At 39.3% G+C, this 17,790-nt stretch overlaps 1 protein-coding gene across 5 annotated transcripts in view; it reads left to right on the top strand.

The window, feature by feature from the left end:
* Cep70 (centrosomal protein 70) overlaps positions 1-16,168 on the top strand; it is a 57,377-nt gene extending 41,209 nt beyond the window's left edge. For 4 of the 5 annotated variants that reach the window (XM_057767132.1, XM_057767131.1, XM_057767134.1 and 1 more), the window contains 7 exons: positions 278-383; positions 7,298-7,468; positions 11,174-11,320; positions 11,424-11,592; positions 12,769-12,883; positions 14,156-14,235; positions 15,412-16,168. In XM_057767132.1, coding sequence (XP_057623115.1) covers positions 278-383; positions 7,298-7,468; positions 11,174-11,320; positions 11,424-11,592; positions 12,769-12,883; positions 14,156-14,235; positions 15,412-15,473 — 850 coding nt within the window. In that variant the 3' untranslated portion in view covers positions 15,474-16,168. Of the gene's footprint in view, positions 1-277; positions 384-7,297; positions 7,469-11,173; positions 11,321-11,423; positions 11,593-12,768; positions 12,884-14,155; positions 14,236-15,411 lie in introns of those variants that run through there. The other variant, XR_009056996.1, reaches the window with a different exon arrangement.
* Positions 16,169-17,790: the final 1,622 nt, after the last annotated feature.

The raw sequence follows: 17,790 nt of genomic DNA on the forward strand, positions 1-17,790 counted from the left end.
TCTTGTGCCCAGAGGGATGCCTCTGGTCCGGAGAGCCCTCATGTTTTTAGACATTACTTCTAACTTGTGATGTATTGGAAGGAACTTTTCCAGGGACAGAATGGCTTATATTTTACATACATGCATATTTAATATTTGCATATGTGTGTAAACATACATGTAAGCAAAAGACGTAAAGTTTAGAAAGGCTAGCTGGTTCATTGCTTAATTATTTTAATCTGCTATCTAAGAAAGATTTTTTTTTTACTATTATCTTGACTTTTTTTTCCTCCTTTAGATTACGAGAGCTTATTGTTCAAAAAAAGACTGATGACCTGGGGAGAAAAGACGAGCCCAGCAAAGACAGCCATCATCAGGCTCTAATTGACCAGAGATACTTTCAGGTACTGAATAGCTGATGAAAAGACTGGTGTTTGTTATGATCCTTGATTTTATTTTTTCATTTATTTTTATTTTTTTAATTTATTTATTTATTAAAGATTTCTGCCTTCTCCCCGCCACCGCCTCCCATTTCCCTCCCCGTCCCCCGATCAAGTCTCCCTCCCTCGTCAGCCCTAAGAGCAATCAGGGTTCCCTGCCCTGTGGGAAGTCCAAGGACCACCCACCTCCATCCAGGTCTAGTAAGGTGAGCATCCAAACTGCCTAGGCTCCCACAAAGCCAGTACGTGCAGTAGGATCAAAAACCCATTGCCATTGTTCTTGAGTTCTCAGTAGTCCTCATTGTCCGCTATGTTCAGCGAGTCCGGTTTTATCCCATGCTTTTTCAGACCCAGGCCAGCTGGCCTTGGTGAGTTCCTGATAGAACATCCCCATTGTTTCAGTGTGTGGGTGCACCCCTCGCGGTCCTGAGTTCCTTGCTTATGCTCTCTCTCCTTCTGCTCCTGATTTGGACCTTGAGATTTCAGTCCGGTGGATCCTTGATTTTAATTGCAGTGCAGTACAGTTTGCTATCACTTGGTAAGGAATGTTTGTACAGACAGCTCTTGGTATCTTTGAGGATGTGGTTCCTTGATACTCATGGATGCCTGTAGCACCTGCCTGTACACCATGGGATGGTTCGCGAGTCAGGCAAGGGACTGGAGATTGAAACACACACACACATACACACACAGAGAGATAGAGACAGAGACAGAGAGAAAAAGAGACATGGGTCATCCTTGAACCAAAATGCCCCCTTTATTGTGTTTCAGGGCAGCTTATATAGGGCTCTCCTTGACAGAGAGAGAGAGAGAGAGAGAGAGAGAGAGAGAGAGAGAGAGAGAGAGAGAGAGAGAGAGAGCGCGCCATATATGGCCACGCCCTAGCTCTCAGGATTTTTCAGCTGCCAGCCCACCAGAAACCACTCCCCTGCCATCAGGAACTCATGAGGGTCTCATGCCAGAGCAGCTGCAAGCATAGGAAAGCAAGTTGTTTACTCCAGAAGGCAAGGGGTCATAGAAAATTCAGGGTCTGAGGGTCTGCAGTCTCCAACAGATGCCTAAATCTGCAAAATCCCTTATAGAATGGAATTGTGTTGTGGTGAATGTGTGTTTGAATATGTGGCCTTCAGCCATTTAGAAAAGTTTTGTAACCTATAGGAGGTGGAGCCTGTCGGTGTCACTGGGATCAGGCCTTGAGGCTGGATAGCTTGGCCCCATTTCTTGTTCACTCTTTACTTCCTGAGTGTGAATGCAGTGTCGCCTGCCAGTCTCCAGCTCTTGCCACCATGCCTTCCCTGCCTGCTGCCATGTCTTTCCATGGACTGTGCGCCTCTGAAGCTGTGAGCCGAAATGAAACCCTTTCTCCCATAAGTTGCTCTTCTCAAGGTATTTCATCACAACAGCAGAAGACTAAGACACAGAGTATTTTCCTATAGCCCACCCACATCCTCTCTGTAATAACTACTATTATAATAATTATAACAGTACAGTATAAACACTATAACAATATTAAGATTTTTTATTCTTTACCAATGTAAACCATTTGCCCTTCTTTTTGTTGTTGTTTTATGATTTTTTGTTGTTATTTTGTTTTGTCTGTTTTTTGAGTCAGGGTTTTTCTGTGTTGCTTTGGAGCCAGTCCTGGAACCAGTTCTTATAGACCAGGCTGGCCTTGAATTGACAGAGGTCTTCCTGCCTCTGCCTCCCAGTGCTGGGATTAAAGGTGTGCTCCACCACCATCCGCTTGTGCCGCCCAGCTGCTGTTTGCCCTTTTATTATTCCATTTGTTGATGCTGGTATTATTATATAACTAAATCTTCAAATCTTTGCATAGCTTTGATTTGGTTTAAATTATCTATGTGATGTAAAAAGAAACCTTACTGGTTTTATAGACTGTTTATTGAATATATAAGCAATTGAGTCTAATAGTTTTTTGAATGAAGTGGACTTGCACTTAAACATTTTTTGGTTCCCCGTAAGTTTTTATCTGACAGTTTGAGACAAACTCTCTCTCTCTGAAGTTCTGGGCTGTCCTGAAACTTGCTAATGTAGACCAGGCAGGCCTCAAATTCACAGAGATCCATCTGCCTCAGTCTTCCAAATGCTGGGATTAAAGGTGTGCACCACTATACTTGGCCATAGGCTTTAAAATTTGAATTTAATTGCTAACATTTTAAACACTAAGAGGCTCTATTTTAAAAGTCATTTTAATTTCTCATGTCAGTTATCAGAGCAGCATTACCTGTTTCCCTCGTCAGGTCTGAGCACGTGCCCTTTGATCAGCTACAGCTCTCACCTGTCCTTGTTTTCTGCAGTCATGTGCAGTCCCAGACAACTTTTCTTTCTAATTTGTTGATTTTTGTCATCTACCATTTTATGTTTATGCATACATTCTTTTCTAGATTCTGCAGTCTGTCCCATTCCGTTACTATTCCAAGCTCTTCTGGAGATTTCCAGTAGGTTTTTATACCATTTAAATGAATTTAAAATTCTTTGCTTAATACTCTGGTTTCTCTTAAGATCGTATAAATCTTTCGCCTTTTACTAAAATTCTTTGCTTAGATATATTTGAGCACATTTGCTCTTCTGGATGAACATTTATTAAAATAAAATCCCATTAGGATGAATTGAAATATGATCGATTTTATTAATATTTGGAGAAATGATAATTTACAATTTTAAATCATCCTATTCAGAAACATATCTCTAATTTTGGGGGGGGTCTTTTATAGTTTCCCATAAAGTTCTGTATATTTTAAATTTAGTTCAGATGTCTTTCTTGTCAGGTTTATTTTCCTGACATGCTACCCTCCCCTTTTTTTGTCCTTTAAAAAAATTTCCTAGATGAATTAATTAACTTAATTTTCCTTTTCTCTGATTACTTTTGTAATGCTTTAAACAGCAGCAACACAGGGAGTTTATCAGTGTCTATGAACTCTCTGAATGAATGACAGAGAATCACTGCTTCTCTTTTAAAAATTCTTACTCTGCAGGAGTTAAGTCACTTTATGTTTCCCCATTGTTGCTATATTTTTTTACTGCCAATCATCAAAAAGTCAGTTAATTCATACAGGATAATATATATTGCCATCAGTAAAAATTCTGATAGGGGAATTAATTCTTTCATTAAAATAATTAGTTTATATATAGCTGAAATAAAATATTGACCATATGTTTATATGAAAACTAAAAGTCTTCTAAATAACTTCTGAAGTCATATTACCAGGAGACCCATTAGTTGCAGCTTGAAGTATGCACAGGACAGAAATTCAAGATCAAAATGCTGATCTCATCTTCATACTCTGTGTGTGTGTGTGTGTTGCACACATGTGCATTCATGCATGCATGGGAGCCAGGTGTACATGTGGAGGTTAGTGAACAGCTTGTGGGTGGGCCATGTGGGTCCTGGGATGGAACTCAGCTTGCTGGTAAGCATGTCATTTCATTAGCCCTCATCCTCATACTTAATGACTATTTCTTAAATACGGTAGACTTGATGTTAATAAGTGGGAAATGACTTTTATTATGTATGTTTTGTTTCTTAAATACCATAAAGGGCACATTTGCTTATGAAAGGGTGGAGACAGGAGGGCAGGAGTACCTAAACACAGGGCATCTTACAGAACCTGGAGCCTCATTAAAACTCTTTCTAAAAGGCTCTGAAATTACTTGAAGAGGTAAAAGAAGGGAGAAAACAACCAAGGCTGAGAGAATGATCTATCTTACCTGTCTTTGGGTGATGACTAATGGAGTACTCATCACATCTAGAGAGAGTCAAATAGTATATATATATTAAGCTTTAGTTCAAATATCAGTGATATTGTCAGTTTTCTTCAGTGTGATAGTGGCACTAGATTGTGTAGACTACCAGCTTTAAGGGATGCGTGCTTTACTATTTGAGGGTAAATAAGGTTGATAGCTGCATTTCCTTCCATTGGTTCTGAACCTGCTGACAGAGTGAGCCCCGCTAGTGAAGTGTTCAGTTTCTGGATCTAGGTAGTGATTATGTCAGCTTGACTGGGCTATCCACTGCCCAGATACTGGTTAAACAGGATGCCTGTGAGTGAATTGGTAGACAAATAGATTGTCCTCCTATGGTAGGTAGATCTCATCTAATCACTTACAGAACAAAAAGGTCAGGGGGAAATTCTATGCATGCTTTCAACATGGTTTTTTGTTTGGTTTTGGTTAGTTCTCCTATCTTTAGATTTGAGCCAAAATATCAGATTTCTAGGGCTTTGGGACTACTATTCTGGGTCTCCTCTCAAATTGGTAACTGATAGTCATGGGGTTCCATTAATTGCATTATCCAGTTCATTATATTAATTTTTTTTAATATGGTGATCTCTTTCTCGTATGTGTGTGCTGCATTTGAGTCTTCGAGTGATTACACAAGGCCCACTATATATACACACAAATACATTTACTGTTGGTGGTATTTCTTTGGCAAAGCCTAAACACTGTTTAACACACACACTGAAGGTTTTGTCTGTTTAAGATGTTGGTGATTGTTTTATTTTATTTTGAGGTAAGGTCTCATTGTATAGTCCTGACTGGTTTGGAACTTGCTAGCCAAGCTAGACTTGGACCCCCAAAGAACCTCTTGCCTCTATCTCTGGAGTACTATGATTAAAGGGATGTGCCACCGTACCTGGCTTATTTTAAATGTTTTATAATGAAAAGAAGGGCAATTTAAAACAATCTATTCAAACCTCAGCCAAAAAGTATTCTAGCTCAGACCTGACCTGTTCTACAGCATGGCCAAGGGGTATGTTGTCTTTGCTCCATTGTTTCTTCTGGTCCCCTGCTAAGTTTGACTTTTCTGGAGTGGCAGTGAAGGGTAGACAGTGGATGAGGAGAGAGTGAGGATGGTTTCTCTCTTTCTGGTATAGCTATATTTCAGTGCTGGTGCCCTTGGTGGGGCTGACGTCCAAATATAGCCTCTGCTTTTCTTTCATGGAGTGTGTGTGCGTGCGTGCGTGCACACACACGTGCTCTCGTGTGTGCATGTGCATGTTTTCTCCTTTCTCAAGCTGGGACGTTTAACAACACAGCATTTATTTTGTGGGCAGTGCATTTTACTACTGACGTCTTATGAGGAAGTACCCTTAGGAGCTGTACTGATATGGTCCTCCTGCCATAGATGGTTGTTTTTTTAATTTTCATGAGAGTAAAGCTTATCTCCCTCTCAATGTTCCTAGTTGGCCTGAGCCTATTCTTACCCTTTCACAAGATAGAAGGGCAGGTTTCTCTTGCTGCCCCTTTCTTCTCCATTGTGATGTTCACATATGGCTCAGTTCATCTTTGCTATGTGGCAGACATCTTCTAAAACTTAGTGATACCCTTTAATAGTATCATGCTTGGACAGTAGATAGGTCTGCTAATATTGGCCATACGGTGATGGTGAGTCATTAGAGCTCTTCTTGTGGCAGTTGAGTGAATTTCTGTCTCTGTGATGGGGATGAATGGGCCTGAGTAGCTCTGCCTGGACTTGGCCATGTGGCGGCAGCAGAGTGTAAACAGTGATGTAGACTACTTAAGAACCTTTTCCCCCTTTGGCTGGGCATAATAGTGCACGCTCAAGAGAAATAGGCAGGTGGCGAATCTCTTTGAGTTCGAGGTCACCCAGAGCTGTTATAGAAAAAGACCCTGTCTTGTGGGGGGGGGGGAGGAAATAATTTTAAAAGACCCAAACTGGCAAGACATTCATTTTAGTAAATTCTGTGGATATAAGCAAGACCCAAGATTAGCCCAGATTTAAAGGGTAAAAAGTCTCTACATTTTGATGGGAGAAACTGCAAGTCATGATGCAAGCCTGCAATAAAGCAAGGACAAGAAATGGCTGCACTCATTTTTAAATACAGCCTGAAAGTGTGTGTGCATATATCTAAACATGGTGTGAAGGGCATGAACGTGCCCTGTGATCTTCTGAGCATCAACTGCCTGTATCTTTCAGGTCACACACTACCTTCCTGACCTTTGGTGTCAGGGAAGAGGACTATCTCCCTGCTTTGATTCATAACTTGGAGAAGAATGTGATTTTTTTCTTTTGGTTTTGTTTGGTTTTTTGGTTTTTTGAGACAGGGTTTCTCTGTAACCTTTTAGAGCCTGTCCTGGAACTTGCTCTGAAGACAAGGCTGGCCTCAAACTCAGACCTGTCTGTCTCTGCCTCCCAAGTGCTGGGATTAAAGGTATGCGCCACCACCGCCCAGCAATTTTTTTCAATTATTTGATAGTAGTACATGAGTTTATAATAGAAGCGAAATGTCAAAACACAGAGCCTCAGAAGTTGGGTTCTGAGAGCACCTGTTTGCTCTAGCTACCTCATGGGCAGACGAGAACAGCAGTGTTTCTGCTTCGCTCTAGAAACCCTGTGCAGACACTCTCAGAATCCGATCTCAGGTATTTATAGTGTTTGTTAAGAATTATTGGTGGCTGGAGTGATGGCTCACAACCAAAAATATAAGAATTATTGGATTGGCTGGCCAGGACTTCTCTATAGAATGTGTGGGGCTTAATGAGTAAACTATTTAAAATTCCAACTGAAATTGTGAAACAAGTAGAGAGCCCCCCTTAATACCATCCTTAGCTCAACTATGAGGAGACAGAAATAGGAGTCATTGCGACTTAGATAAGGATGTCTAGATGGTTATTATTCGGTGTGGATTATAGTAGATGGTAACTGCTTTCAAACCTAAATTATTAAAAATTTATTCAGTTTTCCTTAGAATTTGTACATCTATGCTAATGAGACCACATTACCCCAATATTTTAGAAACATCTGGAAATGGTGTCGTGTTGGCACCTGATGAATCCTTTCCCTACCTCATGGCGTCTGATTCAGACATTTTAACCACAGATACTGTCCATGGTTGCAGGTGCTGTGCAGCATCAATTCCATTATTCATAATCCTCGAGCTCCAGTGATTATTTATAAACAGAGCAAGGGAGGAGCCCAAAACTTCAATAAAGATATTGTTCAAGATTGTGGATTTGAACATCTCGTTCCTGTAATAGAAATGTGGGCAGATGAACTGACATCCTTAAAGGTACGCAGTTGAATATTCTTCACACGTTTTGAAAATCTGTTGGACTTGGCTTTTCTTGTTCTTTAATTATAAAGCTAATGATACTTTTCTAAAATTGGAGTATTACTGCTTACATATTTTGTTCCATTTTGTCTTTGAGACCAAGTCTAACTGTGTAGTCCTGGGTGGATCGGAACTCTCTCGAGATAGAGGCTGGATTTGAACACATAGATATCCACCTGGTTCTGCCTCCTGAGTCCTGCAATTAAAGGCATGTGTTACCATGCCCAGCCTTCATGTTTCCAATTCAGTAAATTTGTTGCTATTGTTAAGCTTGCCTCCTCTAAAGTTCTACCACAGCAAATGTGTAGACTTCACCTCACTGAGAATCAGCAGTGAACCCACCTTTGTAGTCTAAGCTCTTGCCTGTTCTGCCCTGTCCCTCCTGCTGATGTCTTGCTGAGCATGTCCTGACCTTTGCACATGCTCAGATGCCGTGTGATAGCCTTAGTTTCTTCTTAGCTGGGATTGCTTGTTCTGTCTTCACATTTTATTTTTCTTTCTCAGAACTGACTTTATTTCTGTGTTTGTCTAATTGCTAGAGAAGGTGATAGTCAGCAAGCAACTGGGAAATGAACTGTACTTTCATTTGATTTATAGATCATTGTATATTCTTTATTGTGTAACTTGAGTTCATTACATTTTTCTTGATTGGTTTATTGAGAAGTGATTTGCTCTAAAGTTAACAGTATTGCATTTCTGTGCCTTTTGAACTTTAGATTTTTTTCAGTAATTAATATCATCCAGAATTCTGCTATAGTTAGTGAAAGATATGATTCAGTGACAGTATTTGTCAGCATTTTGTCCTAATACCCGAAGAACCTTGTAAAGAGCGAGTGACTTCTTAGGAACAAAAAGTTTTCTTTGTTCTTATATGCTTCAAAGATCTTCATGTACATGGGTGCTCAATTAATATCCAAATTGTTCAGAATAACTATAGTCCCAGACAACTAGAGGTGCTTTTTATTTGCTTTGTTTTGGTCTTATTTAAAAAAATAAATAAATTCTTTATTATACACACACATATATATTTTAGTTTCTTAAGACAGGGTTTCTTTGTATAACCACCATGACTGTCCTGGAACTCACTTTGTAGATCAGGCTGGCCTCGAACTCACAGAGATCCTCCTGCCTCTGCCTCCCAAGAGCTGGAATTAAAGGTGTGTGCCATCACTGCCTGGTATTTTTGTTTTTGTTTGAGACAAGGTCTCTATTATGCAGTCCTGGGTATCCTGAAACTCCTATATAGACCAGGCTGTCCTAAAACTCACAGAGATTCACTTACCTCTGCCTTCCGAGTGCTGGGATTAAAGGTGTGCACCACCATCACCCAGCTTGATGGTTTTGTTGTTGTTTTTTAATTTATAAAATCTTATCTGTCTAAAACTCATGAAATAATCTTGTCAGTCAGCCTACATTTTATTTCCTTTTTTTTTTTTTAGAACTTGAACAAAGCTACATAATATATAAAGATTTTTGTTTGAACGACAGTGCTGGGTTAATAATTTTATATGTCTGAGTTTCTCTAGTTTGTTTCTCAGAAAAGGCTGAAATAGAGATTGACTTGTGGAATCTGTCATTCCCCGCTCACTGCTTGGCAGAGAGCTCTCTGTAGGAGGTAGCAGTGCTAACTACTGTTCTCCTTTTCAGGAAAGTTAGATTAGAAATAGCCCTCGTCTTTCCAGCTGAAGGGAAGGACTAGATGAGAAAGGTGACAAAGGCAAGAACCACATTAATAGGCACAGTTGTTTTTCTACGTGTCAGATAACAGGGACCGTGTTGCAAAAATGTGAACATAAAATTCAGACTAATTGGAGAGGTGAAATAATGCTAAAACACGACATTTTAAATAATGATGGCATATGTTGCTAGGAAAAACTGAGTGCCATAAAGATGGACAGCTGCGGTGAGGGGAATGAGATGTGTGACTTGTCCTCCGGGGTCTGGTAGGAGAGGTCACTCTCGTCACAGCGTCCAGGAAAGGCTTACAAGAGTGCTGACTTCTTGTCACTGTGTAGTTTTCTGACTAGGAGGAGGCAAGAAATTAGCTTTATACTTAAGGACGTTGTAAGGACAGCCAGGCCATGGTGGCACACACCTTTAATCCCAGCTCTCGGGAGGCAGAGGCAGGTGGATCTCTGTGAATTTGAGGCCAGCCTGGTCTACAAGACCTAGTTCCAGGACAGGCTCCAAAGCTACAGAGAAACCCTGTCTTGAAAAAAAATTATTGTAAGGACACCTGAGGCCATTGACTAGAATTAGCATCTTCTGCCATTGAAGTAGCTCATGGTCTTTAGGAATGCTTCTATTATTTATAATACAGGTTCAGAATCCAGCTTGGAGAGCACATGAATTCCTTTGGTGTCTCACATGGGGAGTTTTTTATAATGTAGAACTTTCTAGTTTTGGGCAGACATCTTCCCAGTTAATATTTTTTCCTTAGGTCTGATTCCTGACTTAAAAGAGAATGATGGGTTTGAGAGATGAATGGAAAAGAGAAATGTAGCAATACATACTATTACTACATGTTTGCCTATTTATTTTTGAGACAGGCCTCATTATACAAGTCTGGCTGACCTGGAATGTACCTTGTAGATCAGGCTGACCTTAAATTCACAGAGGTCCACTTGCTTCTGCCTCCTAATGCTGAGATTAAAGGCATGTGCCACTAAGCCTGGTTTTATTATATGTTTTATTTTCAATGAACATACAATTATACACGTGTGAGGGATAGTGATATATGAGTAGGATCCCTGTTAAGAACATCAGTAATTCTCAGCCATGCACGCTTTACTTAACCTGCTGTGGTATAGAACATCCTAGATTATTTCTCTTATCCAGCTCACCCTGACTGCTAACCATCCTGTCTCCATTCCTTCTTACTCAAACTCTTCTCAGGCTTTGGGAACCACTATGTCTAACCTTTGAAACTTTTACCTATAAGTCAGAATATGTGGTATTTGTGTCTGTTTTGTTTCACCTAATGTAATGTCTTCCAGTTCTGTTCATGTTGCAGGAAACGACAGATGTCATACTTTTTATGGCTGATAGCATCATATACATGTGCATGTTTGTATCACACATACACACACTATTTCTTTTTAGCCAATCATCTATCATTAGATGCCTAAATTGATCTCATACATTGGCAATTCTGAGTAGTGCTTCAGTAAACACATGAGCGCTGGCATCTTTTAAACATACTTCAGTTTCATTTTATTTGGATACATATCCAGATGTAAGATTGTTAGGTTATGTGGCAGTTTTCTTTAGTTTTTTTAGGACAATCAAATTTTTTGAGAACCATCAAATTTTGCTAGTAAAGGTGAGTATTTTGATATGTACATTTTATCTCAAAGGTGCTGCAGAAATATTTAAATCCTAGGCTAGGGATGTGGCTCAGGGGTGATGTATTTGCCTTGTGTTTATGAGGGAAGCCTAGGCTATCTCCAGCACTGATAAAAAACAATCTAAAAAACAATAGAACTATTTAAAGAACATTATTGCTTAAAGCATCTAGACTTCTTTTAAATTGGCAATGATATTAAAATATACTGATAATGATTATATAGCTATGTATTTTTAGACCACCTTATTACTATTGTTAGTGTTAAAGTACAAACTATTTTATAACCAATAATGTATGTAGTTTCTTTTGTTGTAAAGGATTTGTATAAGTCCTTAAAAATACTGTCTGCAGCACTGGTACCTTGGCATAATTTAAAGAAACCGGATGAAAATGAAGGTGTCAAAGTAGAAGATCTGTTGTTTATGGTAGATGCCATGTTGGAAGAGGTTGAAAACAAGAAGGAGGTAAAACTTGATACTTACATAACTTTCCATTTTAAAGTTTTTTTTAATTAAATTTTTAATATTATTTCAAATTGTAAACTATCTTTTCACCTTCTTCTTATAGAGCCCCAACATGCCAAACTTTCAAACTTTGCAAGCTATTGTTTCTCACTTCCAAAAGCTATTTGATGTGCAGTCTTTAAATGGAGTCTATCCCCGGATGAATGAAGTGTATACCAGGCTTGGAGAAATGAACAACGCGGTGAGAAACCTCCAGGAGCTCTTAGAACTAGGTGATGACCCTTGTCATTTTTGTCACTGATTTAAGAACTATTCTTAATACATTAACAAAAAATACGTGTGGGGTTTTTGTTTTGTTTTGCTTTAACAGTGTTACCTTGCTCTCACTGTAGCCAAAGCTGACCTCCAACTCCTGATCTTTGTCCTTCACCTCTTCAGAGCTCCGGTTGCTGATTCTATATTTGCACCACCACACCCCACAAAAGTCCTTTTAATTAAAAAGCAAAACAACAACAAAACCACAAAAAGGAAAAATAGGGATAGAAATATAGCCTAGTTGGTAGAATGCTTGCCTAGCATGCATGAACTCTGGGTTTGATTCTCAATACTGCATAATCAGGGCATGGTGGTGCACATAGAGAATCCTTGTACTCAGTAGATGGAGGCAGGAGGATTAGAAGTTCAAGGTCAGGGGCTGGAGAAATGGCCCTTCAGTTAAGAACACTTGCTGTGAAATTATAAGGACTGGAGTTTGCATCCCATCACCCCTATAACAAGCCAGACATCTCCAAATTTCTGTAACTCCAGCTACAAGGAATCCAACACCCTTTTCTTGTTTCCAAGTGTGTAAAAGGACTTGCATACACATACATACATGCATACACACATTCAGATCTTTTTGTTTGTTTTTCAACAACCACCATGTGAAACCACCCTAGAACAGGCTGGCCTCGAACTCAGATCCACCTGCCTTCTGCCACCACCACCTGGCAAATCTTTTTTAAAAATTCAAGACCCTGGCTTAAAACAACCACCCCAGACAGGGTTGGAAAATGGCTCAGTAGTCAAGAACACATTCTCTGCAATCATGAGTCCCAAGGTGGACATGCTCTGAGGAGAATGGGGACAGAATTGTTGAGGCCCACTGGCTTCTAGCCTAGCTAAGAAAGTGTGAACTCCAGGCTCAAAGAGGTAGTATGTCTTAAAGAAATAGGCAAAGGGTGATAGAGGAAGACACCCAATGCTTTCTTCTGGCCTCTGTGTTTTCCGAGGTACACACCCCCATATACTTTCACAGACACACAAACATGTAAGCTAATATAAATAAATATTAATCCTTTTCCCCACCAAAATAAAATTAGTAACTGAAGCAGGAAATGTTAGACGAGTGTAATGATTTTGGAAATTCTTTTTTTTTAATATTTTATGTTTTCCTTTCTCTTTTGCAGACAGTTCATCCTCATTGTGTGTGCTAGTCAGCACAGTTGGAAAATTGTGTAAGATAATTAATGAGGATGTGAATGAGCAGATTAAGCAAGTCTTAGGACCTGAAGACCTACAAAGGTATTTGTTAGAAATGTATCCAAAATGCTTCAAGTGCTGAGAAGTAAAGACTTCCAAAGCTTTATAAGTTACTTATCAGGAGTGACAGTGTCGGTGTCCTGAAATTCTGTGTAGACCAGGGTGGCCTTGAATGCCAAGAGCTCTGCCTGTCTCTGCCTCCAGAGTGCTGGGATCAAAAGTGTGTGTCACCATGCCTTTCAAAAATAACTTCATAGGGCTGGAGAGATGGCTCAGAGGTTAAGAGCACTGACTGCTCTTCCAGAGGTCCTGAGTTCAATTCCCAGCAACCACATGGTGGCTTCACAACCATCTGTAATAAGATCTGGTGCCCTCTTCTGGTGTGTGGGAAGCAGAATGTTGTACACATAATTAATAAATAAATTTAAAAAAAAAATAACTTCATAGCCCTAAAGAATCATATACCCTTGGATATGGAAAAAAATGTCACATGTACTCAAGATAAAAATTGTCAGGGCTTATAAACTCACATAGGGCAGCTGGAGACTCTAGCAGAAACTCACTCCCAAGGGAAGTTACAGAGAGAAATTAAAGTCTTTATAATAAGCTCCTGAATTGGACTATAACCTATACTCTTTCTAGGACACTACCAAACTACTGAGTCATTACTAATCACGTACTTTTTTGTTTAGAAGATAAATATTAAGGATTTTTAAAAGATTAGGCACCACTAATATAAAACCTAATATATATATTATGGGGCTAAGGCAGATGTGTAGCTCAGTGGTAGAGCTTGTGTTTACGAGGCATGTAACTCTGGTTCTCTCTCCAGCAACCCCCACTCCAATAAATAATCCCCCCCTGACAATGAGGCCTTCAACAACTTTCAGCAAACTATGGAACACACACACACACCAACCCCTCACATCATCCATATATTCTGCAAGTTTTCCTGGAAGAACCTGGCAGTGGAGTCTTCTCATATTTAATGTTTTTCCCTTTTGGTTTCTCCCCTCTTTTCCACTGTTTTTCTGATGACTGGTACTTAACGTTTAATAGCATACTGGGTAGAGAAGCCTGTTTTTAGCAAATATTCTAAATAAGATGCTTTAAAAAAATAAAAGGAAAATGTTATAAGGGTGAATTGAGATCTTAAAAGGAAAGGATTGCTGTAGTTGATCATCACATTTATATTCAATTTAGCAAGTTAGTTTCTTCTCACTCTGAAAGTGTTTTGTCTGCAACTACCTGTTAACAATCAAATGCAAAAACCTGAAGTTGGAAGCTTTTTTAAACTGTGTATTTTTTAAATAGCATTATCAACAAATTGGAAGAACATGAGGAATTTTTTCCAGCATTTCAAGCTTTTACTAACGATCTTCTTGAAATCTTAGGTAAGATCTGTTGATGGTGGATGAATCTCTTAAGATGTCAGTGGGTTTGAGAGAAGGGTGTTCCTTAGACACTGGGCTCCTGGTTACTTTAGGTGTTTGGTGGGAAGTGTAAAAAGTCGTAACTACTTTTCAGAATTAATCCTTACTAATTAGGATTAATTCTCAGAACAGAAAAAGAGCTATAAAGAGATAGCAACTATTTCTTTTCTCTTTAAATATTTATGTGTATGACCGTTTGCCTGTATGTATGTATGGGCAGATGCCTGTGGAGGCCAGAGGAGGTGGTCAGATCCCCTGGAACTAGAGTTACAGACAGTTATGTCTTATTAGTTCAGGGAACTGAACTCAGGTCCTCTTACAAGAGCAGCAGGTACTTTTAACTGCTAAGCTTTCTCTCCAGCCCTGTGAGACTATCTTGTTTTGGGGCCTTCTCGATAGAAATGGCTTATTCTGTGAGACTCTTGGCTCTGTCATTGTGACCCTACTATTAGAGATGTGTCGGGGTAAGGAAAGTACTTGCTTTGTCAGTGAGCAGGAGCTGTAGAATGTGAATTCTGGCTAAGGCTCACTGAAATTTGATGCCTTAGAAGAAAAATCAGACTCAGAAGGAAGCCTCTGAAGAACCTGAACTGCTTTGTCTGAAAATGCAGACCAGAACCAGCCATGTCCCTGAGGGGTTTTGTTGTTGTTGTTCTGGGGGTACCACACACCTCTTACTGAACAGATCTCCCAAAAGAAGGGCTGAGAGCACTCCACTCTGAGACTAAAAGGATCAAGAAGGAACACTGTGTTCCTTAAGAGGAAATCAATTCCCAAATCCTTAAGTGGAGACCCAGAAAAGAGATGCATTGTCTGGCTAGGACGCATATTGGGACCCATGTTGGTTGTACAGATTTAAGAGGTACCAAGGTATCATAAGTGCAGCCAGCTGGATGTGTTACCAAGGTTTTGCTGATGATAAAATCAATGCCATAGTCAAAGGGAAAATTGCAGATGCTCTATGAAACACCTGTGCGAGGCAGTGGTCACCTACAGCTAGCTAATCTTGGAGAAGACGCCATGTGTGTGAGAGCACTGACTGCTATTGCTGCCCTAGGGTTTGAAGACTTTCTTATTTTTATGAGCTTTTCACTAGAAAAATTACTCTCTTTATAATTTGTATTTTTTCTATTACAGAAATTGATGACTTGGATGCCATTGTACCTGCAGTAAAGAAATTAAAAGTACTTTCATACTGAAAACAAATTAAATCATTTTTACTGTGTAAATTGTATTCTTAACATTTTAACTATTTTAAAGAACTGATCCTGAGACAAGATTCTAAAATGTTATCAGCTCTCAGAATTCATCCTCTTGCCATTGGGTCATTCTCAATCCATATAAGTTTTAGTTTTTGATTATTTAATAGAAAGTAGCTGCTAAGTTATTAAAATAGTACAATAACTTTAGATCCCTTATCACTTCCTAAGTAATGCTTGAGTGTTTTAAAGTGTAATGGTTATTTTAAGGTAGAGATTGTGCATAGCAAAAGAGACTCAGGGATATTTGTAAATTATAGATACTTGTATTTAAGTTCAAGGCTTTAATGACTTTTTGGTCAGAGAAAAAAGAATGTCAATTGCTTTCTAAGCCCAAGCAAAGGGAAGCCACTGCCTTCCAGGCAAGGGCTAATGCGCATATTCTATTAAGATACCTTTCAAAGCAGAAAGGTAGTGTCTTTGTATTAAGGTAGGAAGTTAATCATGAGTGAAATAGATGATTAGGTAGAATACTTTTCAGAAAAAAAAATGTGTATTTATTTGCAATATTGATGTAATGTACTTTTATAAAGAAATCACAAATAAAATTTTTGTAAAGACTTTCCAGATGTAAGTGTTCCTAGTGGCAATATGTATTGCTCATAAATAATGAGTCATGTTATTTCTTTGGCCATCGATTCCTCCTTACTGCATTTTAGGTAAGAGTCCTGTTCTCACTGATTTCTGCTTATTCTCTATACTCTATATTCAGTATGATGGGGGGGGGGGGCAGTGTTTGACATCCATGAACACAAGCTACTCTAGGCTACCCCATATCCTTCTTTAAAGATGCCATTCCTACAGTATGAATTATTGTCATAAAGTGTTTCTAGGAAACAGCATGGTAGTATGGAGAGTGCCAAAAAACAGGCATGTTCTTTCTTACTTTAAAATTCTTTGCTTTCTTAACCTGTAGTTAAATTTTTAAATGCTAACCCAGTGGTTCACAACCTTCCAAATACTGTGACCCTTTCAAACTGTTCTTCATGTTGTGGTAATCCCAACCATAAAATTATTTTCATTGCTACTTTGCAACTGTAATTTTGCTCATAATATAACTATCTGTGTTTTCTGATGGTCTTAAGCAAACCCTGTGAAAAAGGTTGTTAAACCCCCAAAGGAGTCGTTGAGAAACCACTGTAACTAGCCTATAGAATGTTTAGGTGTGTTCGTTAGAAAAAGCATTTGGTTATTCATTTTGAATTGGTAAAATTACTCTTAAGAAATTTTTGTGAGGAAGTTTGGAAGTCTTTTTAATGATTTTAAAGGATTTGCTTTCATTATTTTTTAAAAGCGTGTGTGTGTTTGTGTGTGTATGCGTGCACTTGCACATATCATGTGCTGAGTGCAGGTGCTCTCGGAGTCCAGAAAAAAAATGCTGGATCCCCTGGAGCTGGAGTTACAACCGGGTGCGAACAGCCCCATGTAGGTACTAGGAACTGAACTCTGGTTCTCTGCAAGGGCACTATATGCTCTTAACCACCGAGCCATTTCTCTAACCCAAAGGTTGGAAGTCTTGATAATGTGTGTAATGTGTATATGTGCGTATGCCCATGTTTGAGGTGGGTTGTCCTGTATTCCAGGCTGGCTTTGAACCTGCTATAGCCAAGGCTAACTTTGAACTCCTGAACCTATTTCCACCCCCCCCCCCCAAGTGCTAATATTATAAGCATGTATCACCACACCTGGCCTTAACAATATTTGGGAATAAAAGAAGAAATAAAATTAAAAGATCATAATAGGCAGCTAGAGAGATGGCTCAGCAGTAAGAGTGCTTATTCTTGGGTGGTGGTGGTGGCACACGCCTTTAATCCCAGCACTCGAAAAAGAGGCAGGTGGATCTCTGTGAGTTTGAGGCCAGCCTGGTCTACATAGTGAGTTCCAGGACAGCCAGAACTGTTTACACAGAGAAACCATCTCAGAAAAACAGAAAACAAACAAATAAAAAGTACTTATTCTTGCAGAGGATCCCAGGTGCCCAGCATCCATGTTAGGTGACTCATAACTGCCTCTGCCACCAGCCCTAAGGAGATCTGGTGCCTCCTGCCTCAGGCCTCCATGGGCATCTGTATTTATATAATAAAAGAAAATTAATTATATTAATCTAAATTTTGATGACTAGTTTTAATCTCATGTTAGTTCTTAGTTTAAAACAGAAGTTTTTAAATCCTTTTCCAGAGGTCAGAAGGATTTTGGAGGTGTCTCAGGGCCATTAAGGACAGTCACACTAATGCAAATAGTTTAGGCCCTTGTTATT

Source organism: Chionomys nivalis, chromosome 4 (genome assembly GCF_950005125.1).
Source record: "Chionomys nivalis chromosome 4, mChiNiv1.1, whole genome shotgun sequence".
NCBI lineage: Eukaryota > Metazoa > Chordata > Mammalia > Rodentia > Cricetidae > Chionomys > Chionomys nivalis.